This window comes from Mobula birostris, chromosome 31 (genome assembly GCF_030028105.1).
Source record: "Mobula birostris isolate sMobBir1 chromosome 31, sMobBir1.hap1, whole genome shotgun sequence".
Lineage (NCBI taxonomy): Eukaryota > Metazoa > Chordata > Chondrichthyes > Myliobatiformes > Myliobatidae > Mobula > Mobula birostris.
The window spans coordinates 16,525,099-16,552,333 of NC_092400.1; the positions used below are offsets into that span (position 1 = coordinate 16,525,099).

The window sequence follows — 27,235 nt, forward strand, 5'->3', positions numbered from 1 at the left end:
AATACAAGGGGACTGTTGTAATTTGATGCTCATTTTAGTGAGGTAAAGTATCTGATCAGAATTCCAGAGTGGAAACAAAAAAAAAAAAATCAAAAACGGTTTTACTGGGTTTTGCCCCTTGATTTTGCATCATGCAGAACTGAAATCATTTCATTTTTAAGCAATAGCATTGCCCTTCAGTAAAGCAGTATGAAGCTGGCTTTCTTTAGAAGTGGGCAGGAAAAGACTTGGAATAGACATGTCCCAGAGGATCAGTGTGTTCATGAGGGCTTTCTCTTCACGGAGCATTAAGACTTTAAAATTAAGAATGAAAGTATTAAATTCAAGCTGTTATGAATGAGAGTTTGGCCTGTGAAATAATCTCTAGATTGACTTGAAATGAACAAGTTTCTGAACCTCTGGCAGTTGTTCTAAAAATATTCCCAGGCTTCAAGAGAGGGATATTCTGGAAAAGTGTCTAATACTTAATCGTGTATGTCATAATGTTGCTTCATTTCTTACTCACTGCTCAAGCCAATTATCAATGCTTATTTGAAGCACCCATTATCCAGGGCGTGCTCTCGCACGCTCTCTTCTTGCTGCAGCCATCAGGAAGGAGGTACAGGAGCCTTAGGTCCCACACCACTGGGTTCAGTAACAGTTATTACCCCTCAACTGTCAGGCTCCTGAACCTGCGAGGAACGTTTGATGGCTCTAGGTCTGTACTCACTGAAATTCAGAAGGATTTGGGGGGGATCTCATTGAAACCTTTTGAATATTGAAAGGCTAGAGTAGATGTGGAAAGGATGTTTCCCATGGTGGGAGAGTTTAGGACAAGAGGGCACAGCCTCAGGATAGAGGGGCACCCTTACAAAATAGAGATGCGGAGAAATTTCTTTAGCCAGAGGGTGGTGAATTTGTGGAATTTGTTGCCACATGCAGCTGTGGTGGCCAGGTTGTATTTAAGGCAGAGATTGATAGGTCCTTGATGGGACATGACATCAGAGGTTACGGGGAGAAGGCCGGGAACTGCGGTTGAGGAGGAGAAAAAAAAAATCAGTCATGATTGAATGACGGAGCAGACTTGATGGGCCAGATGGCCTAATTCTGCTCCTATGTCTTATGGTCTTATGGTCTAATATTTCACTCGCCTCAACACCGAAATGATTCCACAACCTATGGGGTCACCTTCGAGGACTCTACAACTGATGTTCTCAGTAATATGTATGTATATATGTACACATTTATTTATTTATCTGTCTATGTATTGTATTTGCACCGATTGGTTGTCAGTCTTTGTCTCGTGTGGTTTTTCTTTACAACCAGAGAATGGTAAATACCTGAAATGTATTGTCTGGGAGAATGCTAGAAGCAGAGTTGCTGACGGTATTTAAGAGGTGTTTAGATGAGCTCTTGAACTGGCCGGGCATTGAAGACTGTGGGTCAAGTCCTGGAAGACAGGATTAATACCGATGAGTGACCACCAGACAGTTAGTATATGATGGGCCGACTGGCCTGTTTCCATGCCCTATAACTCCATATCTTAGTGGTGGGGCTCTATATCATAGCATAAAGGAGTTGGTGAGGTTTTGGCACAAAATGGCTGGTATTAGATATTCTGCCTGTTGTAAATACCATACAATTTTACTTTCCATTGACATCAGTAGAATAGTTCAAAGTTTGAATTACATTTATTATCAAAGTATGTATTCTCCATCATACAACCCTGAGATTTGTCTTCCCACAGACAACCATGAGAAAAAGAAAGAAAACCCTGGAACACGTTCAAAGAAAAACATCAAACCCCCAAGGCACAAAAAAAAGATCAAATCATGCAAACAGCAAAAAATTAGCAAAAAAAAAACAGAATAAAAAACACCAAATCACAAATTATCGAACCAGTCCTGGCATATTCAGTTCAATCTAGCCCTGAGTCGTACGTTAACTTCAGGCCTCAGAGCTAGTCCGCCCCGATCAAAATTGCAGAAGATAGCACCCAATAAAAGGAGCGACCAGAAGCCATAATGTGAACTACAGAGTCAAATCCAGATTAAACCTCGCCCAAGTTCCAGGACTCTGGCAGCACCGAGCGAGAGAAGCAGCTCCTTATACAGAAGTAAACCAACACTGGCCGGTCATAGAATTGGCACTGAGCTGACCTATGATCCGTGTTAGCTCCGCCAGCTATGGACATAGAAACATTGGGGTAGAGCACTAAATAGGGCTTCATTCTTTGTAGGGCATATATGTTGCTACTAATTTTTACTCCATGACAATAGCTGCAAACAACTTTAAAATGGCTGAATGCACCATCAGGTTTCAAAATGAAATACCCCATGATCAAATTGTTTACAATTATTCATTACAGGAGTAAAAAGGTTCGCTCTGATACCAAATCCAATACCATGATATTTTTATACATTAACAGCCTCTAGAATAAATATTGTTTGATATACTGTGTACAATCTCGTACATATTCTGGAGAGATCTGTGCACTGATCTGAAAGCACTCAGAATGATTTAGCGGACACAAAAATATATGGTTTAGAGTAGATGTGGCAAAGGCATATAACAGGGCCATGAAACTAATGGTTTATTGAAGAAAAATCACTCATTTGGTTATTTTTATGCCAAGGTTTTCCTTTATTGACAAAGATGTCTTCACTTGCAAACCATAAATGTGAGTTCCTGTTAATCATTTTGAAATAAAATAAGAATGAATACCGTTTGTCAAGATGAACTGAATTCAATACATGTAAACAAGCAATTCTAGGCAGTTCATCTTCTATTCTTCATCTATCTCCTCTGAAAGGTGAAAGAAAATATCTATTCCTGATCTCAGATGTTATCCAATGTAGCTGTGCCTGTATTAATGCAACCAACTGCATACAGAGAAGATCCTTATGTGATAGTGAGGGAAAGGGGAGTGGATAAAGAAAAAAGGTTCTGTGGTGTCTCTCTAAATAAGCAAATTTGTCTCTCACTATAATAACTGTCAGAGCCTGATACATCTTATGAAGCATTTCTGTCCAGGAATGTCAGGATTGCTACTGCAATACCTGTTCTGACTCAAAGCAGCAAACCGGCCCCGGGGCTAGTTCCTGCCAAAAAGAGCAAGATTAACAACTAGTTAAGTCACGTCACCAGGCTTACTGATCGGCAAGTTCATCGAATAACTTTCAAGGCCTGAGTGTGTCATTGACATTTGCAAGCATTCAAAAACAAAACAATGTAAAAGTAATAATTGAAATAATTGTGCTATTACAACATTTAAAAAGTTATCAAATATTAAAAATTAAAACAAACGATTAAAAGTAGCTGAAACACACTTGTACAGTACTGTGCAAAAGTCAGGCACACATGTACATATATGTATATCTAGGGTGACTAAGACTTTCAAAATACTGTATATTGCTTAAAATAGGAAGGTGGTTGAGAAACAGAAGTAAGTTTATGATTATTATTATGATTATGAGGATACGCAGTCCCGTTTTATTGTTATTTAGAAGTGCATGCATTAAGAAATGATAAAAATGTTTTTCCAGAATGATATCATGAAAACACATGACAAACCGACTTAAAAACTATCAAAAAATACAGAATTATAACATATAGTTACAACAGTGCAAAGCAATACCGTAATTTGATAAGAACAGACCATGGCACAGTAAAAGTCTCAGAGTCTCTCGAAAGTCCCATCATCTCACACAGACGGTAAACCCCCAGCACCGCCAACTTGCCGATGCAGCATCCCGGAAGCATCCGACCACAGTCTGACCCGAGTCCGTCCAAAAAACTCTGAGCCTCCGACCAGCTCCCGACACTGATGCACCGAGCACTATCTCTGCTGAGTGTTTCGACCCCGGCCTCAGCAACAGGTGATCTGTAAAGCCGAGGATTTGAGGCCCTCCCCTCCGGAGATTCTCGATTGCACAGTAGCAGCGGCAGCGAAGCGGGCATTTCAGAAGTTGCTCCAGATGTTCCTCTGCGCTTCACAGCTGTCCCCCATCATCCGGATTGATGCACAGCCTGTAGTTACACATATCGATATTCACTCGGAACGGCCGCGCGCCTAGCTTTGTATTAGCTCAGTAGCATTAAGTGTTATTTGGTAACTGGAAAGACATAATATATGCTGAACCCTAGCTATATATATGTGGGAGGACTTTTCAACAGTACTGTACATATAAATACATACATGTTAGAAAGCTCAATTAATTACAAAAATATGAATTAACTGAATGCTCAAGCACCTGAACCGGTGTGGATAACTTCACTCACCTCAACGCTGAACTAATTCCACAATTTATGGACTCACTTTCAACGACCCTACAACTCATGTTCTCAATATTATTTTTTATATTTGCTTTCCTTTTTGTACTTGCAGTTTGTCATCTGTTATACATCGATTGTTTGTATCACTTTATTTGTTTGTAGTTTTCTTCATTGATTTTATTGTGTTTTTTGGTATCTACTGTGAATGCCCACAAAAAAAATGAAGCTCAGGTTAGTATATGGTGACATATATTGTACATAGTGTGGCGCGTGGCCAAGTGGTTAGGGTGTTGGGCTCTCGATCTGAAGGTCATGGGTTCAAGTCTCGGCCAAGGCAGCGTGTTGTGTCTTTGAGCAAGGCACTTAACCACGCACTACTTCAGTCCATCCAGATGAAAATGGGTACCAGCAAAATGCTGGGGGTTAACCCCACGATAGACTGGCGTCCTATCCGGGGGGGGTGGGGGGGTGGGGAATCTCGTACTCTCAGTCGCCCCACGCCACAGAAACCAGCATAAGCACCGGCCTGATGCCCACAAGGCTCGGGGGACAGACTTTAACTAAAATATTGTATGTACTTTGATTAATAGATTTACTTGGAACTTTGTTATTCACCTCACTTGGATTCTTTCTGAAATGACTGCGCCTGGATTGAGTCTAACCTGGCTCAAGGGCAGTAGAGAGATTTCTCAGTGTAGCAATCGGGAAGCTGCGGGAGGTTTGCCCTCTCCTTGGGAAGTTCATTTGTGGAGTGCAGTCAAAATGACAGCGGTGATGACTATTCAGGAGTGTTTGCCACTCCCATATTTATGTGAAAGGCTTTGAGAAGTGCTTCAGATTGCCAGTCTGATCCTATCCAGGAGAAAAAAAAAATACATCACTGCTGTAAAAGCTCAGAAGTGCCACTCATCAATCCACAGATATCATAGGAAGTCAGGCAATGTGCTTGTGGCAAAGGATTTGATAAAAACACATGGAAAAGAGACAGGAGGAAGCCATTTGGCCTCTCAAGCCTGTGTTGACATTCAGTGAGATCACAGCCAATCAAATAGCACATTTCCTGCCTTTCCCTGTACCTCTCGTCTCCATTGTACTTTAAAAGCCTGTCTATTTCTGCCTTGAATCTGCTCAATGGTTTTTCTCCAAAGATTCACGTCCCTCTGAGATAATAAAGTCCTCAAACAAGTGACCTCCTGGAACTTTGCCCCTGCTCCTACTAGATTCCTCTTCAAATCCACTCTGCTAATTCCCCTCACAATTATATATGGTTCAAGAAGACCACCTCTCATTCTTCTCAGCTTCATTGAGGATAAACTGAAATTGCTCAGACTTTTTCACGTTTGCCCGTTTCTTCTTCCCAAGAATCATCCCAGTGAGCCTAATCTCCAACACACCAGTGCCAGAAGATCCTCCCTTAAATATGGAGACCAACCTGTACACAGGGCTCCAGGTGCAGTCTCACCTGTGCCTGCAAAGGTATATTAACATTTCCCTTTATACCCCTTAACTAAAAATGCAAATCTATATTCCATCTGCCCTACTGTATCTGTGTGAAAAGCTGTACCAGTATGCAAACATTTGTGTCTCATGTACCAGAACCCCTAGATTCCTTTGTACTACAGCATTTTGAGGCTTAACTCTATTGAAGTAAATATAACTGGCTTTTTCATTGTTCTTCCCAAAGTGATTATTCTCACAGATACCTGGATTATATTCCATCTGGCAACTTCTTGCCCATCCACTTACACACCTCATCGCTTGTTAAAACTTCTGACTTTTGTATCATCAGCAAATTTCACTGCGGTAAGTTTGCTGAATTGGCTGATGATACAAAAGAAAGAAGTTTAACCAGATATGAGTCAATGGCCATCGGGGTCAGTGTTTGGCCTCTTCATTAACATGGATTGTAAACAGTTGGGGTCCCAGCACTAATCCCGATGGCCACTGACTGCTAATCCAAAAATGACCTGCATATTCTGACTCTCTGTGTTCTGTTAGTGGATAGTTCTCTTAGTTCTTTTGTGCCTTAATCTTTTATGTGATATCCTCGAGAATGTCTACTGCATCTACTGTTTTCCTTTTATCCACTATGTTTGTTATGTTCACAAAGAACTTTAACAAACTTATCAAACATGTTTTACCCTCTATGAAACTGCATCAACTCTGCTTGATTCTTTTGCTTTCGCTAATGCTTTGCTGTTTCATCCTTAGCAATGGATTAGATTTTCCCAGTGTCAGATGTTGGGCTAACTAATGTAACGTTTACTTCATAATGTTTCCCTGCTTTCTTAAACAATGGCATAACTTCTGGCACTTTTTCTCCTGAGGCACAGACTCCTCACTTCCTTTATTCAGTCTGTTATTAAAATGTTGAAAGTACATATATGTCACCATGTATAACCCTGAGGTTCGTTTTCTTGTGAGCATAGTCAGTAAATCCACAATAGAACAATAATCATAACAGAAGCAATGAAAGACCGCACCAACTTGGGTGTTCAAGCAGTGTGCAAAAGATAATAAACTCCACAAATACAAAAAAAAAACAATAAAAAAGTAATTATCAAGAACATGAGGTACAGAGTCCGTGAAGGTGAGTCTGTTGGTTGAGGGAACTTTTCAATGATGCAGCGTGAAGTTGAGTGAAGTTATCCCCTTTAGTTCAAGAGCCTGATGGTTGAGAGGTAATAACCATTCCTGAAACTGGTGGTGTGAGTCCTGAGACTCCTGTGACTGCTTACTGATGAGGACAGTGATAAGAGAGCATGATCTGGGTGGTGAAGGTCCCTGATGATAGATGCTGCTTTCCTGCAACAAAGCTTCATGTAGATGTGATCGGTGATGGGGAGGACTTCACTAGTTTTTGTAGGGTTTTTCCATTCAAGAGCATTGGTGCTTCCATGCCAGGCTGTGATGCAGCCAGTCAATATACTCTCCATTACACATCTATAGAAGTTTGTCAAAGTTTTAGGTGTCATGCTGAATCTACACAAACTTCTAAGGAAGTAGAGGTGCTGCTGTACTCTCTTCGTAATTGCACCTACACTGCCCCACACAGTCCTCTGAAAAAATACCATCAAGGAACTTAAAGTTGCTGACCACCCCCCCCCCACCCACCTCTGATGAACCTCTGATTTTCTACCATGAAAACCAATCCAAAGCAATTTGACCGTTTCCATTTATTCATTCCGCAGTCTCATCCTGTAAGGGACTGGCACTTGTTTAAGCAAATCTGTTTTTATATGCCTCTGGGAACTCCTAATATCTGTCTTTTTATATATTTTTGTTAGTTTATGGTAATATTTTATATTCTTCATCCTTATAATTGTTCTTTGCTGGTTTCTAAAAATTTCTTCTTCTAAAAGTTCTTTTTATCATTAAAAAAATCATTCTCAACAAAGCACGGCTGTGTGCACAATATTACTTGTCTTAATAATAAATGTGGGAAGTTAGGCACCACATTAAATCATGTTCTTCTGGGCAACTGCACTTCAGTCAAGTGAATGAGTTTTCAGACTCTATATACATATTTAGTGAGAGCTGACCTTTCTCCATTGCCAGACTGCCGTGCTGTAGTTTGGCTTAATCGGCAAGTGAATTAACTGTATTTTAGAGGGAGAAGACTTTAAAAAAAGAATGAAATTTTTTGAATTGACTTTATTACTTACATCCTTCATATACATGAGGAGTAAAAATCTTTACATTACGTCTCCATTCAAATGTGGAATTATAGTAATTTATAATAAATAGTATGTACAGCAGGATAGTCAATATAACACAGAAATAGAGTTGTGTCAGCATGAACTAAGCAGTCTAATGGCCTGGCGGAAGAAGCTGTCCCGGAACCTGTTGGCCCTGGTCTTTATGCTGTGGTACCTCTTCCCGGATGGTAGCAGCTGAATCAGTTTGTGGTTGGGGTGTCTTGGGGCTCCAATGATCCTTCAGGCCCTTTTTACACACCTGTCTTTGTAAATGTCCTAAATAGTGGGAAGTTCACATCTACAGATGTGCTGGGCTGTCCGTACCACTCTCTGCAGAGCCCTGCGATTGAGGGAAGTACAGTTCCCATACCAGGCAGTGATGCAGCCAGTCAGGATGCTCTCAAACGTGCCCCTATAGGAGGTTTTTAGAATTTGGAGGGCCATACCAAACTTCTCAACTGCCTGAAATGAAAGAGGCGCAGTTGTGTCTTTTTCACCACACAGCCGGTATGTACAAACCACGTGAGATCCTCGGTGATGTGTGGGCCAAGGAATTTAAAGCTATTCACCCTCTCAACCCCAGATCCATTGATGTCTATAGGGATTAGCCTATCTCCATTCCTCCTGTAGTCCACAACCAGCTCCTTTGTTTTTGCAACGTTGATGGAGAGACAGGTTTAATTTAAATACTGTTTATTACCATTGACCCCTCTATATATCTTGAATGATTGCCTGCTGCTACTTGCGCCATGTGTTTAATAGTATGTACATTAGGTTTGGAAGTGTTTCTGCTCATTTTCCATCATGGACATCTATGGAAGATATGTAGCAATTCCTGTCAAAACCGTAATGATGTCAAGATAACGCTTGATCACCTATCCATTTAATCTTGATCAGTGTTGTTAAAAGGGCTCTGAGTATCCTCCACTGTTTCAAAACAATCTTTGGAAAATATAATTGAAGACCTCAAAGCAAAATTTCTGTGCTAGAGGGACATCAGAGACTGCTGTGTACTCTGCTTTACAGAAACATGGCTCACACCAGCAATTTTTGGACACAGTACAGTGGCCTGATGGTGCTACCATTCTCTGCAAGGATAGGACAGCTCAGTCTTTTAAAAGGCAGAGAAAATAGAGTATGCTGTATAGTTAACTTATCATGATGCACAAACATGGTGGTTCTGTCACAGCTGACCTGGAACATCTAGTAGTCAAAAGCCATCTATTCTATCTTCCGAGGCAGTTTTCCAACAACTCACACTGACTGGCGTCTTTCCATCAAGAAGTCCATAATCCAGTTGCAGTGAGGGGTTTTGAGTCCCATTGAGGACAGCTTACCCACCATCCTCTGAGACATGATCATGTTAAATGCTGAGCTGAAGTCAATGAATGACAGCTTGGCGTAGCAGGCATCGTTTTCTAGATGGGACAGGATGGAGTGGAGGTCCAAGGCTATGGACATCATCAATGGGTCAGACTGAGCAGTAGGCAAACTGTAAAGGATCCAATGTAGCTGGAAGATGATCAAGGTGACGGTCTAAAACAATCCCATTTGCCTGTATGTGGCCTATATTGCTCAAAGCCTTTTCTGACCATGTACCTGTCCAAATGTTTTTTAAATGTTGTAATTGCTTCACTTTCTACAGATCCTGCTTGACCAGCTGAGTGTTCCCAACATTTTCTGTTTTTCTTGCTGAATCCATACTCTCGCTTCACAGGCAGAATCTCCCTGTGACCTTTCCAGTCTTGTCCTTGGCACCTCTGATCTCCCAATCCCTCACACTACGCAACCATTAGATTTCCTCCTTTTCCTGACCCCTGCTCTTGTCTCCAGATTCTCACCTTGCCCCTGATGTCTGAGTTTCCATTTCTCTGCCAATTACTGCATCCTTAAAACCTCGCTAGTTTGACTGCCTCTAGACCCAGCCCCCTTCGATCTCCCCACACTCTGGCTTCCCTGATCTTTCCTGAGTCCAGTGTTGGATTACTCTCTGAAGTTACTTAGCTCCAGATCTCAAACAGCTTCCCCGGTCTCCATCTCTTTCAGCCTGGTGCAAAAGGTCCACCAACTCACAACAGGAAAAGTTCTTGATTCTGCATGACTGCAACCATAAAACCCAAATAAAGAAAGGCTAATCATATTCTGTTGTTACATTCTTGTTTCCTGAGAAGGATAAGGAAATTTGGCACATCTTCATTGAACTTTCATAGACGCACCATAGAAAGCACCCATTCAGATGCATCACAGCTTGGGATGGCAACTGCTCAGCCCAAGGCCACAAGAAATCACAAACTTGTGGCACAGTTTAATTGGCCTCCCCTTCATGGACTCAGTCGGAACTTCCTGCTGCCTCAGGAGAGTAGACAGTATAATCAAAAACACCTTGCACATTGCTCATTCTGTCTTCTTCCCCTTCCTTCATGCAGAAAATACAAAAAATTGAAATCAGGCACCAACAGGCTTATGGACATCTTCCATCTCAATTAATGCAAGAGCCGCATTCAGAGACAAAAAAAAAATGGCATTGGTAGTAGCAGACGGCAGACAATAATAGTGGTCCATTTTCACCATTTGCTAAGGTCTCAATTTGTCACTTAGCTATATGGAAAGAGTTCAGTAAAATAATGGTTCATTAATTCATTAAATCAAATGCAGGATCGGTGTAGCTCTAATTTTAGGATTGTGAGTTCTAATTTGAGGACTCTACCACTTCCCAATATCTGTCACTGTCCTTACCCCTGCAGTCACTTCCAGCTGCACTTCTTCCAAGACAAAAATATTTCTGGATTCTTCTTTGTCAATGTGTTGTGGCCTGGGAAAAATACACACTCAGGACTACAAATACTTTTATAGATCTTTAATTCCTTTGTCTACTTTAGATGTTTTAATGCAGAAAGAGGGTATCAAAATAAAGACAACAAAATGAATTTTAAAAAAACAGTTCCTGTTACAATCGCAGCGTAATTTCAGTCAAAGCTCTTGTGTATCAACTAGTTACTTATGCGATGTGAAAATAAATAAAACAAAATATATAAAACCAATACAGTAGTGGCAATTCTAGAAAAAACAATACGAACAACATTAGAATGCTACCAGTCGTGTACCTTATACGCAACATCAAAAGTATAAATAAATACATCTCATCTTCAATAAGTCGTATACTCACTTAGACACATGCATGCTTAACTTCCAAACGCGTATATGCTCGACCCTGAAGCGGGTTCTCCTCGCACACGCTACGTGAACAAAGATTAACACATTCACCTTACTCTGTTACATCCACATTTGGTAATGAAACAATAAAGTAAGACAAAAATAAACTTTAAAAAATCTTTTGCAATATATTGCTTTGTATCTAAATTACTAGAAAGACTAGCCTACTAGACGGATAAGGAACTTTGCACAGCCACACTATCCAACGCTGACACCTTACTCGCGAAAATCTAAAGTATCCACATATAAAACATGTCAAATTACCGATATTCTAGATTTACAAAGAAGTATAAATGAATTTACATGGATATTATCAAATATTACTGCATTCACCTTTCCTCACCATATGTCCAGTACTCGACGTTTGTTCTAGAACATTGCAACTTTTTTTCTACTCCGCACGTGCATAATAACGTCATCGTTTTCTCTTAAAGGCACAGGCAGCTATTATGGCATTACCAGGATGAATGCCTAAGTTCACTATTACAATAAAAAAAATATTCAAAGGTCACCTGGTTACAAATGTAATCTTTCTTCCAGTGCATCCTTCTTTTACTTCAGACATTCCACAATCTGTCAACTGCTCCCATAAGAAAAGAGAACATGCTTCCAGTGAAATTAAAAGAACATACACTGCAATACATGTACTGCTGACTGACATTTATTGGATCTAATCTTTATAAAATCATACATCAGTTAGAAAGTTTAAGTGGCCTTCTTACTCGATGCTTATGAGGGTCTGAAGCTGAATCTCGGTATGTCATTGGCAGCCCTCAGTTCTAATACACAGGGTTTATTCTTCCTAACTCACTCACTGAATCTCAAAACAAAATGCTGGCCGGATACTTTGGAGGTGCAAGAGACTGAAGGTTCTTGTACATGGAACAATGAATAAGATGCTACAGGAACTCAGCAGATCAGGCAGCATCTGCGAAGAGAAATGGTTAGTTAATGATCAAGACTACTCCATCTGAAATAAAATCCTCAATGTTGCAAAATACCCTCAAATCAGAAATCAGTATTTTAGAAAACAATGATGGAAGTTGGAACAGACCTTGATTACTTATGGAAAAATTGTAAAATGATTTGACAATATTGCCTGGAAATTCACTCACTCTACATTCAAGCGTGAAGCAGGTAACATTCAAAATTCATACACATCTAGCCTTCTTCAGTATTAAAACACACTGAGGAGACAAGCTTTGCTCAAAGATGCAGGACAAACTGGATTTGCTGTAGGATATCACTGGACTTGTGTTGTGACTGTGAAAGGCCACGTTGCCAGTCTTCTTTGGAATCATTCTGTGATTGTGAACAGCTTATATGCAGCAAAGGATGTTGACCCCTTGCTTAACTTAAGCATGACAAGGTAAGAAAGAGGACGAAGAGTAGTGCATGTGGTCCCTCAACCCTTCTCTGCCACTCAATATGTTCACGGCGGATGTGACCTTGGTTTCAGCTCCAGATTCCTGCTTGTTTTTCAAAACCCTTGGTACTTCGATTGGCTAAAACTCTATCTAGTTGGGCCTTAAATATATTCAGTAATTCAACCTTCATAGCAAACTCGGGTAGACAGAGTCATAGGGTAATACAGCATGATACAAGGAGAATGACCCAAGTCCATGCCTTCCACGGTGCCCAAAAAGCTAGTCCCAATTCCTTTTATTTGGCCCATATTACTTTAAGCCCTGGCCATCATTGTCCATATCCAAGTACTTCTTATAATTATACGATTGTACCTCCCTCAACCATTTCCCATGGCAACTCATTCCATAACATCACCACCCTCTGCATGAAAAAGTTGCCCGTTAGGTCTCTTATAAGCCTTAACCCCTCTCACCCTGGCTGCATAGATGTACCTAAAACTTCTGCACCATTCTGTATATCATTGGAGTACTTTTTGCACAGTACTGTCAGGGTTTATTTTGCTTCACACTGTATACTGTGTATGTGTATATATATATTTCCTGGAAATAATTAAAAAGGTATAAAAAAGACTAATTTCCATGTAACTTAGTAACAAAGTATGTATTTAAATAAAATACAAAACAAATTAGAACACTACAAACGCTACTACACTTTTATAACTGTGTATTGGTTCCTAATAGTTATCGATGGAGGAATTAATTCTAGTGTATGCTGCCGTTTTCTTTTGATTGACTATAAATGAACACAATCAGCGCAGACACTTAGTGCAGATAATGGACTGCTTCACAGAATGCCTTTGAAGATTACATCCTCTAAATCTTCATTTTCATTGTAACATTCAAGATGATTGCCAATACCTTCGAAGTCTCCGTAGTTCCTAACTTGTTGATGTAGTGAAATCATTTTATTTTCACTCCTGGCCGGTTCTGGCATCTTCAAGCCTCAATGCTTGAAACCACGGTGAGCAGAACAGTTCTGAATTCTCTTACTACTTACTTCCTGCCAACTGTCAGTGACAACAATCACTACTTTTTGAACAGAAACACATGCAACTGATGCATTTTAAAACTCTTAGCACGGTGTAGTGTCTAATGGCCACACAAGTGCACATGACTGACACTCATTAGAAACTGGCAACAGCCTCCTGTTACAATTAAGCAGCATAGGGCCCCAAATAAGCATGGGGAATCTTGGCTATCATTGCTTTTTGAACACAATCACATGCAACTGATGCTGTTTAAAAACTGTTCGCTCTAAGCACGGGTACCGTCTAAAGGAAACACCAGTACACACGATTGATCCTGCTGAGAAGCTGTTCGGCAACAGTGTCCTGTCCCAATTAAGCATATCATTAAATAAATAAGTGGTGCAACAACACAACAAAAGAAATTCTGAGGAAGTGGTCACGAGTTGCTCCATTGTTCATTCCGAAACCTGACGGCAGAGGGGAAGAAGTTGTTCCTAAACTCTGAGTGTGTGTCTTCAGGCTCCTGTACATCCTCCCTAATGGTAACAAAAAAAAAGGCATGTCCTGGGTGACAGGGGTACGTAATGACCTGTGCCTCCTTTTTGAGGCATTGCCTTTTGCAGATGTCCTGGATACTCCAGAGGCTAGTGCCCATGATGGAGTTGGCTAAATTTGCAAACCTCTGCAGCTTTTTTTGATCCTGTACAGTACCCCCCCCCCAATACCAGACAGTAATGAAATCAGTTCTGCAGATGCTTGAATTTCAAGCATTTATTATTATTATTTTTTTCTCTCCCTCTGTCCCTCTCACTATACTCCTTGCCCATCCTCTGAGCTGCCCCCCTCCCGCTTTTCTTTCTCCCTAGGCCTCCCGTCCATCCCATGATCCTCTCGCATCCCTTTTGCCAATCAACTTTCCAGCTGTTAGCTCCATCCCTTCCCACTCCTGTCTTCTCCTATCATTTCGGATCTCCCCCCCCCCCACTTACAAATATCTTACTATCTCTTCTTTCAGTTAGTCCTGACGAAGGGTCTCGGCCCGAAATGTCGACCTCCTAGAGATGCTGCCTGGCCTGCTGCGTTCACCAGCAATTTTTATGAAATCAGTTAGTATACTCTCCACAGTACATCTGTAGAAATTAATTTTCATTGATAAAGGAAGCCTCACTCAACAACAAACTTGAAATATCTTTACTTTTATTTATAATGAACACTTTCACCCTCTGAATTGCAAATGTTATTGTACAACCTAATTGGAGTTTAGCTTCTCCAACTCAACAGAAAGGGCTGGAGTAGAACATGATGTCTGAGTGTTCCAGTCTGGTAGGTACAATTGGACAGTCGATTCACAGAGAGGCAAGAGTCCATGGACTCTGCAACTCATGTTCACAATATTATTTATGACTTACTTTTTAATTATTATTATTTGTTTTGGCACTGTTTGCCTTCTTTTGCACACTGGTTGTTCATCTGTGTGCAATTTTTCATTGATTCTAATGTGTTTCTTTTTATCCACTGTGAAGGCCCACGCATACGTTAATCTGAGGGGAGTCTATGGTGAATCTATTGTCAGCGTATACTTTGATAATAAATTTACTTTGAAATTTGGACTGCAGATTCACAGCAATATGAGAGACTGTGATGTGTCATAGAGATCCTTGTTAGATTACAGGGTTGATCCTGATCAGCTAGGGAAGTGGGCCAAGGAGCGGCAAATGAACTTCAGTACAGAGTAACATTCATGGGGCGCTGGAGAAGTTCAGCGTGTCAGGCAGCTTCTGTCGAGGGGGCTAGATAGTCCCTGTTTTGGCCTGAGACCCTTCATCAGGACTGTTTTGCTGGGGAGGGGGACTAGAAAGAGTGGACGTGGAGAGGCTGTTTCTCATAGTGGGGAAGCACTAGGACCAGAGGGCATAGCCTCAGAATACAAGGACATCCCTTTAGAAAAGAGATCAATTCTCTTTTCAGAATTAAAACTTTTCCCTCCCCCTCCCCTCTTCTTCTATCCTCCACTCTGGTCTTTTACTTCTTTTCACCTGCCTACCACCACCCCTTGGTGTCCGTCCTTCTTCCCTTTCTCCTATGGTCCACTCTTTTCTCCTCTCAGATTCATTCTTCTCCAGCCCTGTATCTTTCCTACCCACATAGCTTCTCCAATCATCTTCTAGCTATCCTTTCCCCACCTTTTCATTCTGGCATCTTCCCCCTTCCTTTCCAGTCCTGAAGAAGTGCATCAGCCTGAAACGTCAACTGCTTATTCATTTCCATAGATGCTGCCTGACCTGTTGAGTTCCTCCAGCAATTTGAATGTGTTGCTTTGGATCTCTAGCATCTGCAGAACTTCTTGTGTTTGGGAATTTCTTGAGCTAGAAGGTAGTGAATCACTGGAATTCATTGCCATGGAGTACTATAGAGGCCAAGTCAGTGGGTGATACCTTCGATTAGTAAGTGCACCAAAGGTTATAGGGAGAAGATAGAGGATTGGTATTGAAAGGGAAAAAAGATCAGCCATGAAGGAATGGTGGAGCAGACTTGATGGGCTGGATGGCCTAATTCTGCTCCTATGTTGTATGGAAGCTCAACCCAATGTGGGACTTGTACTGTATATGGTAGGGCGTAATGGAACAGAGAGAGCTAGGAGTACTAGTGCATAGTTCAATGAAAGCAGCACCACAGGAAGACAGGAAGGTGAAAAGGTATTTAGCACATGCGCCTTCATCAGTCAGAACGCTGAATAGAGGAGCGGGGACGTTATTGGGGCAACCACACTTAGAGTACTGTGTACAGTTTTGGAAGATAGGAAAGAAGTGATTAATCTGGAAAGAGTGCAGAGAATGTTGAGGGGAATGCTGCCAGGATGAGAGGGCCTGAGATACCGAGAGGGTGGCCAGGTTGGGAATATATTCCTTGGAACGCAGGAGAATGAGGGGGCAACCTTATAGAAATGTTTACAATTATGAGAGGCATTGACAAAGTGGACGGTAACAGTCTTTTCCCCGAGGTAGGGGAGTCCAAAACTATGGGGCATAGATTTAGAGTGAGAGCGGTAAGATTTAAATGAGACCTGAGGGGCAATTTTTTTCACGCAGAGGGTGGTGAGTATATGTAAAGAGGAAGTGGTTGAGGCAGGTACAATAGGATTATTTAGGAAACACTTGGATAAATAGATAGAGGGATGGGGTTTAGAGAGATATACTTTATACTTTATACCTTATTGTCGCCAAACAATTGATACTAGAACGTACAATCATCACAGCGATATTTGATTCTGTGCTTCCCGCTCCCTGGATTACAAATCGATAGTAAATATTAAAAGTTTAAATTATAAATCATAAATTGAAAATAGAAAAATGGAAAGTAAGGTAGTGCAAAAAAAACCGAGAGGCAGGTCCGGATATTTGGAGGGTATGGCCCAGATCCGGGTCAGGATCCGTTCTGCAGTCCTATCACAGTTGGAAAGAAGCTGTTCCCCAATCTGGCTGTATGAGTCTTCAAGCTCCTGAGCCTTCTCCTGGAGGGAAGAGGGATGAAAAGTGTGTTGTCTGGGTGGGTCGTGTCCTTGATTATCCTGGCAGCACTGCTCCGACAGCGTGCGGTGTAAAGTGAGTCCAAGGACAGAAGGTTGGTTTGTGTGATGTGCTGCTCCGTGTTCACGATTTTCTGCCGCTTCTTCCGGTCTTGGACAGGACAACTTCCATACCAGGTTGTGATGCACCCTAGAAGAATGCTTTCTATGGTGCATCTATAAAAATTAGTGAGGGTTTTAGGGGACAGGCCAAATTTCTTTAGTTTTCTCAGGAAGTAAATGCGCTGGTGGGCCTTCTTGGCAGTGAACTCTGCTTGGTTGGACCAAGTCAGGTCATTTGTGATATTGACCCGGAGAAACTTAAAGCTTTAGACCTGTTCCACTTGCGCACCACCGATGTAAATTGGGTCGTGCGGTCCGCTACTCCTTCTGAAGTCAACAACCAATTCCTTTGTCTTGCTGACGTTGAGGGATAGGTTATTATCTTCGCAACACACCACCAGGTTCTTAATTTCCTCTCTGTACTCAAACTCATCATATGGGACAGGTGATCAGTATGAACTGATTGGCCTGCGTCTGTGCTGTATTGTTCTATAACTATGCCGTTCTGAAAATCAGATTTGTTCTACTTAATGAGATTGATATGGCAGTTTCACAGTTTCCTGGGTATGAAATTAGCATACTAAGAAGTATTACTATTGTTCTCGACTAGGGGCATAAAATCTCTCAGCTCTTGTTTTGTGCAAGCTAATATTTTCCAGTGCCCCAGTGATTAGGTTTCTTTCTTTTGCCACAGGTTTCTGATAGATGTGACTACATCCTGGTGAATGGGAAAGAGATGCGGGGCAAAGTGAATGCCATCGTCAATTTCACTTACGAGCACCTGAGTGCACCACTGGAAGTCACTGTGTGGGTGCCCCGACTTCCCCTTCAGATTGAAGTGTCTGACACCGAGCTCAGTCAGATCAAAGGCTGGCGGGTTCCCATCGTCTCAAGTAAAAGGTAGGCACCTATAAACATCTCCACTGTAGTGTCTTGTCCTGTGATCACAACATGACGTTGTATATATTGACTGTACGCCATGGGCACAGGTGGGGTTGCCCAGTAGATCTACACTGGTATTCCTGCTTTACACCAGCCACATTCCAACTCACCCATCTGCATTTTTCCTGACATACTTAACATTGCCTTTTTGTCAATCAGCCCCAAATGAAAGATCTACATTCTAGACACTAGAAAGAGATTTCTCACTGACTTCTGAATGAATTTACAAGCGACCATCTTGCATAGTCTGTACTCATAGATGAGTTCTCATAGAACTGACTTTGGCATCTTTCATTTTCCCATGGAAACAGAGCCTGCCTTGTGTGCACATAGGACTATCATCCACAAATCCTCCTGTCACGGAATGGTTGCAGAAGGCCTGGTAATAATTCTTTGAGCTTTGGAAGGTGCCCATGTTCAAAAATGGCTTGCAGGGGAGGAGGAGTTTCAGATGTTGGAAAAGTGGAGATTGGGATCTAGGGTTGAGAGACTGGAGGGAGACAGTTGTGAATGGCCATGTAGTTGGAGAATATAATTATATTTGGTTGCAAGAGATGGTGAAAGGGGCATGGGGCTAGATGGTAGGTGTGAGGGTTAAGGAGTATTGTAAGCAGAAGCAATTAGGCATCAGACTCTATGGGAACCAACCAAGTAAGCTAGTTTATCTTGAGCATTGGTAGTGGGCACATGACCAAGTGGTTAAGGCATTGGACTAGCGACCTGAAGGTCGTGAGTTCGAGCCCCAGCCGAGGGAACGTGTTGTGTCCTTGAGCAAGGCACTTAATCACACATTGCTCTGTGACAACACTGGTGCCAAGCTGTATGGGTCCTAATGCCCTTCCCTTGGACAACATTGGCATCGTGGAGAGGGGAGACTTGCAGCGTGGGCAACTGCTGGTCTTCCATACAACCTTGCCCAGGCCTGCGCCCTGGAGACTTTCCAGGCGCAGATCCATGGTCTCGCAAGACTAACGGATGCCTGACTTTAGGTAAGACAAGGTAAGACTGACTTGTGACAATCTACTTCTCTCTGATTATTCTACACCCTTCGTTGGCCACACATGCAGAAAAGAGCTTGAAGCAAGTCAACCCAGAGATGCACTGAACATGTTCCAGATCAAAACCCCGCCTGAGACTAAGTTGTTTGTTACTCCAGATTCTAACATCTGAAGTCTCTGAGTCTCTCTCATGAATTGAACACTAGTTAATATGAACGTGGAAGTAAGCACACTTTCTTAACCAAGACAAAGGATTTTATATGAAATCCTGAAGCAAGCAAGATTTCTCAAGATTAATTCAGACTGAACATTTGGCTATAGCAGTTGTGACCACAGAAGTAAGAAAGTTGAGCTTATAACAGGTCTGAAGACAAATACCTCTGCATTTCTTTGGGGTATGTTCTTGCAACTAGAACTTCTATGTGTGATATAATTCATTTGTCTCTATATCTATTATGTATTGGAGAAAGATTGCAATTTGCAGTTAATTTAATCATCATAATATTTAATGCTCTGTTACACAGTCTATAGTTATGTCTGAATCTTTACAGAGAATAGAAGTTATTTTTAGATAATATCCTTAATTGATAATTACAAAAGAGACTAAACATTTATTAACTCTTGCAATCTTTATGCTCCTAGTGTGAATGAGTTGTTAATTAGCCATTACCACACGGTGGGACAGGAAATTAAGTGTAAGATGGTTACACTCTTACAGACCTGTTAGCTATAGTTTATGTTTCAAGACCGGGAGAAGTGAGCAGCAGCAAGCAGTAACGTTAGACTGAGGGGACACATACAAACGGGAGAAAGGAGAAGGCTTTCAGAAGGGTGCTGGGTTAAAATTGTTCCGATCAACATAAAGGAAGTGACCTGCCACTCACAGTCAGACAGAATGCTCACTTTCCTTCCCCGGTCATTTCCCACAGAAACAAAAACGCAATCAATAAAGTTCAAAGTAAATATATGTCACCATACACAACCAATAGGTTTCAATAGGTACATCTAATGTCAGAGAAATGTATACAATATACATCCAGAAATTCTTTTTCTTCACAAACATCCATGAAAACAGAGGAGTGCCCCAAAGAATGAATGACAGTTAAACGTTAGAACCCCGAAGCCCCCCCAGCTTCCCCCTCCCACGCACAAGCAGCAGCAAGGCAACGACCCCCCCCCCCACCAGCAAAAAAGCATCGGCGTCCTCTACTGGCACTCAAGCATGCAACAAGCATCAGGAAAGACACAGACTTGCAGTACCCCAAAGACTACTGGTTCACCTGGTAATTCAACATTCCACAGACTCTCTCTCTCTCTCCCTAATAAAGGAAAAAGAGGTACCCCATGTCACAGCGAGAGGGCAGACATAACAAACAACTCACTGATTTATGTTGTTAGAAGTCTGTTGCATTGCTTTTTCTGAGCTATGTGCCCAAAGAGTTGGTCTCAGAAAGGCTCAGGTTGCTGGACACACAAACTACAGCAGCTAACCTGCTGCTCCCGGTTTTCCATATCCTCTCGCAACACCTCAGTCAGGGGCACCTGTCTTCAGAGCCACAAAAGTCAGGCACCCTGAAGGCATGCTAGTCTTGCAGGTCGCTTTCTTGGGATATCAAAAAGCAGCCAGACGTGAGTCTCTGAGAACGGGCCCCATTTCCGCAAAGAACCAAAGTCAGTGTGTAACTCCAGGTCAGGGTCTTCAGAGCCTTGAAAAGGAAAGAAAAAGAGATATCGAAGATAGAAATAGAGCTGTTTCCAAAGATGCAAGCGAAGGAGTTGCCGTTTGGCGCCATCTTAATTTTTCTCCGCCCCTCCAAGATTCATTTTCTTGTAGGCATACACAAAAATTCCGTAATAGAATGATAACCATAATAGGACCAATGAAAGACCGCTCCAACATGGGCGTTCAACTGAAAGCGACAACAAACTGCGCAAATACAAAAAGAATGAAAAAATAATAATATTATTTATTTATGAATAAATAAGCAATAAGTATTGAGAGCATGAGGTGAAAGGCCCTTGAAAGTGAGTCCATTGGTTGTGGGAACATTTCAATGATGGGGCAAGTGAGGTTATCCACTTTGGTTCAAGAGCCTGATGTTTGAGCGGCAGTAACTGTTCGTGAACATAGTGGTGTGAGTCCTGAGGCTCTTGTGCCTTCTTCCTGATGGCAGCAGTGAAACGAGAGCATGTCCTGGGTAGCGTTGGTCCCTGATGATGGATGCCGCTTTCCTGCAGTAATGCTCCTTATAGAGGTGCTCGGTAATGGGGAGGGCTTTACCCATGATGCACTGGGTATTTTTGCAGGATCTTCCAGTCAAGGGCATTGATGTTTCCAATCCAGGCTGTGATGCAGCCAGTCAATATACTCTCCATTACACATCTACAGAAGTTTGTCAAAGTTTCAGATGTCATGCTGAATCTCTGCAAATTCTTAAGGACGTAAGGAAGAATGCAGAATATTTTTGTTTCTTAAATTTAATGGGTTTTCTCTTCGGAAAGCAAGGGTAAGAATTACTATATGGTAGGGCTGGAATGGAGGTTGGAGGGAAGATGATTGCAGAAGGAAAAAGGGACAGCAATCAAAGCAGGAGAAAGGTTTGATTCCCATTCCCATTCCAATATATCAACCCGTGGCCTTTTCCACTGCCGTGATGAGTTGTGCGCAGGTTGGAGGAGCAACATCTTATATTCCCTCTGCGTAGCATCCAAGCTGATGGCATGAACGTTGATTTCTCAAACTTCCGTAAATTGCCTTTTTCTCTTCTCTTTCACCATTCCTCTACCTGAGCTTATCTCCTTACCTGTCCATCACATCCCCCTCGTGCTCCTCCTGCTTCCCCTTCTTCCATGGTCTTCTGTCCTCTCCGAGAAGATTCCTCATCTCCTACTTTTTACCTCATCCAACAATCAACTTCCCAGCTCTTTACTACAACCCCTGTCCTCACCTGATTCACCTATCACCTACCACCTTGTACTTCTCTTTCCCCTGTCCCCACCTTCTTCCTCTGACTTTGCCCTTTTTCCAGTCCTGATGAAGGGTCTCGGTCCGAAACGTGACCTATTTTCTCTTTTCCATAGACGCTGCCTGATCTGCTGAGTTCCTCCAGCATTTTGTGTGTGTTGCTGAAGAAAAAAGTTGCGCTTGTGCCCTGATGTTCTTGAAGAACCACATGCTCTTAAGTATTGTGAACAAACCCTTTGGACGAGAGAGCTAGCACACTTAACCGTGATGCTTTTCTCACTTGCTGCCCATGTAAAAGAGCATCTTAATACAGAACTAACATTTGCTTGTTGTCCAGAATGAAAACAATGCAGCAGAAGTGACCTTTGTTCAAAAGAAAAATTAATAGAACAAAAATAGAATAAAAGTCGGTGCAACACACATCAAAGTTGCTGGTGAACGCAGCAGGCCAGGCAGCATCTCTAGGAAGAAGTACAGTCGACGTTTCGGGCCAAGACCCTTCGACGGGACACTGTTCCAAGGTTGTTCAGACTCTTGATTCCACATCCAAGTGGTGTCAAAATATTTGGCCTCCTTTTATATATGAAAAAAAAGCATCAACCAAGTAATGATGATTGATATTGCCACACAGTATGAAGGATTGGCTGTTCAAATCTGCCTTTATTTCAGCTTCTTGTCATTTAAAGAATGTCGGTGCAGGTCATGTCGAAACATCACCGTAGTTAATCACTGGGCTTCCATGTGCTGCTCACCAGTCTTGTTATGTGTGTTTGGTTTCTGCTCAATTAAGCTAAATTGCATTGGCTCCTGGGAGTAATGAGCCATTTGCTTGATATTCCTGAAGAATCACATGATCTTAAGTGTTGTGAGCCTGTGTAACACAGAGTTGTGGAGAATTCCAGTTCTGTAACTCTCTGGCCGGTGGGTTAGATTGACAATGTGGGGAGGAATGGATGAGGGGAGGTGCATGGTAGGAAATTGCACTGAGGACAGGTTCTCATTCACTGTGCAGTGACCTTTTATGTGTTAGGTGGTGCTTGTAAGTAGTAGCCATAATGATCTCCAGCCAACAACTAGAGCAACAAAACAAGGGTATCTCCTTTATTACATTTGTGCTTAAAATGTCTACTTACATCACACTTTATCATAAATGACGATATCACAACAATTATTTTACATACAATTTATTTACATATTACATATCACCTGTTATAAAATGCAATTTGCCGGTAAGCGTAGGGTCAGCATCAGACGCCACACTTCTCACATCATTTGGTCTATTTACGTTGCCTTATTTATATTTTTGAGCCATCTATCACTGCACAGAAGAAGGCAATGGCAAACCACTTCTGTAGAAAAATTTCTCAAGAACGATCACGGTCAGATTGCCCACCTCATATGACATAATAATGATGAAGATGATTTTTTAAAAATTTATTGGAGTGATCTTTATGTCTTTCTGCAAGAAGACAACAAAATTCATGACATATGTCGGTGATAATGATTCTGATTCTGATATGGTTACTGTCTTCATTACAAATGCACATAATGACTATTGCAGGAGAGTCGCTCTCTCAAGGAGAACATCAGGCTGACAGAAAAGTTAAACAGTTTTCAGTTTTAAATGACGTACATGCTCATGAGTCATTTAACAAGTGGGCTGGAAAGGTGCTTGAGAACTTTGATAGGTGTTGTGAATCTGACTGGAGTAAGAGAAGCTTACTTACATTGTGCATTGAGCATCGTGGGCATGCGATGTTGGTGCCGGAATCTGTGGCAGCACTCGTGGGCTGCACCCATCACATCCTAAGGTTGTGCTGGCTGTTAACACAAACGTGCATTTCACTGAATGTCACAAATGCACATAATGACTATTGTAGGAATGTCATGGGTTCAATAAATGAATATGAATCTGATTCTACTGACGGAAATCAGAATCAGAATCAGGATTAATATCACATTGTGAAATGTTGTTATGCATCTGAAGTATATTTCAATACAAAATGTAAATTACAGTAATATATATATATTTAAATAAAAGGTTTAATTAAATAAGTGGTGCAAAGATAAGAGAAAAAAGTAGTGAGGTAGTGTTCACGGGTTCAATGTCCATTCAGGAATCTGATGGCAGAGGGGAAGAAGCCATTCTTGAATCGTTGAGTGTGTGCCTTCAGGCTCCTGTACCTCCTCCTTGATGGTAGAGAAGAGGGCCTGTCCTGGGTGATAGGGGTCCATAATGATGGATGCCACCTTTTTGAGTCATCACTCCTTGAAGATGTCCAGGGTACTGGGGAGGCCAGTGTCTATGATGAAGTTGACCGAGTTCACTTCTTTCTGCAGCTTATTTTGTGTGCTGGGGCAGCAGGCTGAGGGTAGCAGACACCAACAGAATCAACAAACTCATTCGTAAGGCCAGTGATGTTGTGGGGATGGAACTGGACTCTCTGACGGTGGTGTCTGAAAAGAGGATGCTGTCCAAGTTGCATGCCATCTTGGACAATGACTCCCATCCACTACATAACGTACTGGTTGGGCACAGGAGTACATTCAGCCAGAGACTCATTCCTCTGAGATGCAGCACAGAGCGTCATAGGAAATCATTCCTGCCTGTGGCCATCAAACTTTACAACTCCTCCCTTGGAGGGTCAGAAACCCTGAGCCAATAGGCTGGTCCTGGACTTATTTCATAATTTACTGGCATAATTTACATATTACTATTTAACTATTTATGGTTCTATTACTATTTATTATTTATGGTGCAACTGGAACGAAAACCAATTTCCCCCGGGATCAATAAAGTATGACTATGACTATGACTATTTTGATCCTGTGCAGTGCCCACTCCCCATAGCAGACGGTGATGCAGCCAGTTGGAGTGCTTTCCACGGTACATCTGTAGAAGTTTGTGTGCGTCTTTGGTGACGTACCAAATCTCCTCAAACTCCTAATGAAATCTAGCTGCTGTGGTGCCTTCTTTGCAATTGCTTCAATATGTTGGGCCCAGGATAGATCCTGGAGGTGTTGACACCCAGGAACCTGAAATTGTTTACCCTTTCCACTTCTGATCCCCCAATGAGGATTGGTGTGTGTTCCCTCGTCTTACACTTGAGGTGTGCTTGTGTTGATGTGACTGTCTCTAGAAAAGGCGTAAATCCGGTCTTTGGACCAGATTTTGCTGCAAAAATATCAATTGAGGCCAGTGGAGAATAAATCAACGTTATTGATATAAATCAACTTCCTATGATGTTGCACTGTTCAATGTGAAATTCACATGTTGCCTCCAAAGATGAATTGCTCCTCCAGAAGCTTCCAGTATCTCATCCAGGAACTTAGTACTAAAGTAGATGGGACATCTTAAAAATTACTGCCCAATCCATGATAACTCTGCTTGTTCATTTCAGTCTAAGTTTTAACAGTACAGTAAATTTAATTACAACCAAGCAACCCCTTTGGTGCTGAAAATGAACATTAATAAGCATGAAGTCTTAATCCTTCAGACGTTAAATGTTTTAGACATATTAAACTATTTTCTTTTTCTGTAATTTTTCAGTTTTTTCTTTTATTGCCTCCTCATATTCCCTCTGTTTCTAAATAGGCTTTAGCATGGAATTCCCCATTCTGTTTTAATACTCTTGACAAATCCAAGTTCGGGTGATTGAATTCTTCAATCTGATTGCTTAAAGAGAAGCCCTGTTACTTCTTCTGTTAACAGGGCTCCCAGATCCCCTGGGGGGGCACCAGCTTCACTTAACGCTCTTAGTCACAGAAGACTCCAATGCAAATCCCTTAGTGTGCCCATGGGCAAGTATAATATAAGGATTATCTTCCACAAAGGAAATTCTAACACTCCAGATCAGAATTGGATTTAGGTGAAGTTGTGCTCGCTATTTCCCGATTAATCCCATTTCATTGTTTTTACATGAATCAGAGAACCAAAAGCCACTAAGCTCCTTTATGTTCATCCATCCCGGAGCATTTTACTGACCCCCATTCAGTTTTCATGATTCTTAAATCAGTCTCTTTTTTTGTAACCAACTCTCTGCTGGGATACCCGCTAAGAGGTATAAATCAGATTCTGCAGCATGGTAATATCATCCTATCTGTTATATAATCCTATTTCGATGAAAAACGAAATGTGCCACTGCTGCTTGGGCACATTTGCAACACATGCCTGATTATCGCCTCCGTAAGTTTCCAACTAACTCAGGGCAGCTCTTGCGGAAACAGCCGTCATAATGTCAATGTGAGTTAAAGATGGATGGAACCAAGCAGAGCCCAGGCTGCTTGTTCAGTACCTCACACAAGTCAGGCCTTTAAAGATAGATGACGCACCTGACTCCCTACTGCCTCATACACCCCTCACAGATTTGCATAGAATGACTTAAGGGAATGAACATATTGATCCGCCTCAGATGGTCTACCTCGCATTCTGTGAATTAAACTGTTGCCACTTCTTCCATCTCCTTAAGTTTTTCACAATCACTTCGGCTGTTTCGATTCTCTTGTAATTTAGTAATCCTCTGTCAAAGGATCCAGCAGGAGTTAAACAAATGAGAAATGTTGGCAGAGAAATGGCTGCCAGAGATTAACTTGGACAAGTGCGAGGTGTGGCACTTTGGGAGATCAAATGTAAGGGAAAAAAATATACAGTCAATCGCAGGACCCTTAAGAACATTGATGTACAGAGGGATCTCCAGGTGCAAGTCCATAGCTCCCCGAAAGTGGCAACACAAGTAGAAAGGGTGGTAAAGAGTCAAGCTGTTGATTGTCAAAGTCAGGAAGTCATGTTGCAGCTATATAAAATTACTGGATCTTTTTCCGATATTGAGTAGTGTGGAGGAACAGAGGGACCTTGGAAGAATGTTCGCATTTCCTTAAAATTAGTGGGATGAATCAATAATCTGGTTAAAAGTATATATATTTCCTTACTACATGACATGAAGAGGAAAAGAGTACGGAGGTTATGTGGAACTGTACGCAACATAAATTAGACCCAGGCAAATTAGAACTGAACTCTGTACAATTATTGTCACCACATGTAGGAAAATGCATTGCACTGAACAACATACAGTGTAGATTTACATGTTAGGACTGGAAAATTGTAACCAAGAGGAAAGATTGGATATGCCAGTGTTATGCTTT

The 27,235-nt window shown here is 41.7% G+C and overlaps 1 protein-coding gene across 1 annotated transcript in view; it reads left to right on the top strand.

Moving 5' to 3' along the window:
* LOC140190849 (transmembrane protein 132C-like) overlaps window positions 1–27,235 on the top strand; it is a 1,058,274-nt gene that overhangs the window by 966,060 nt on the left and 64,979 nt on the right. Inside the window, exon 6 of the mRNA XM_072247739.1 lies at window positions 17,883–18,088. Within this exon, the coding sequence (XP_072103840.1) occupies window positions 17,883–18,088 (206 nt within the window). The remainder of the gene's footprint in view (window positions 1–17,882; window positions 18,089–27,235) is intronic.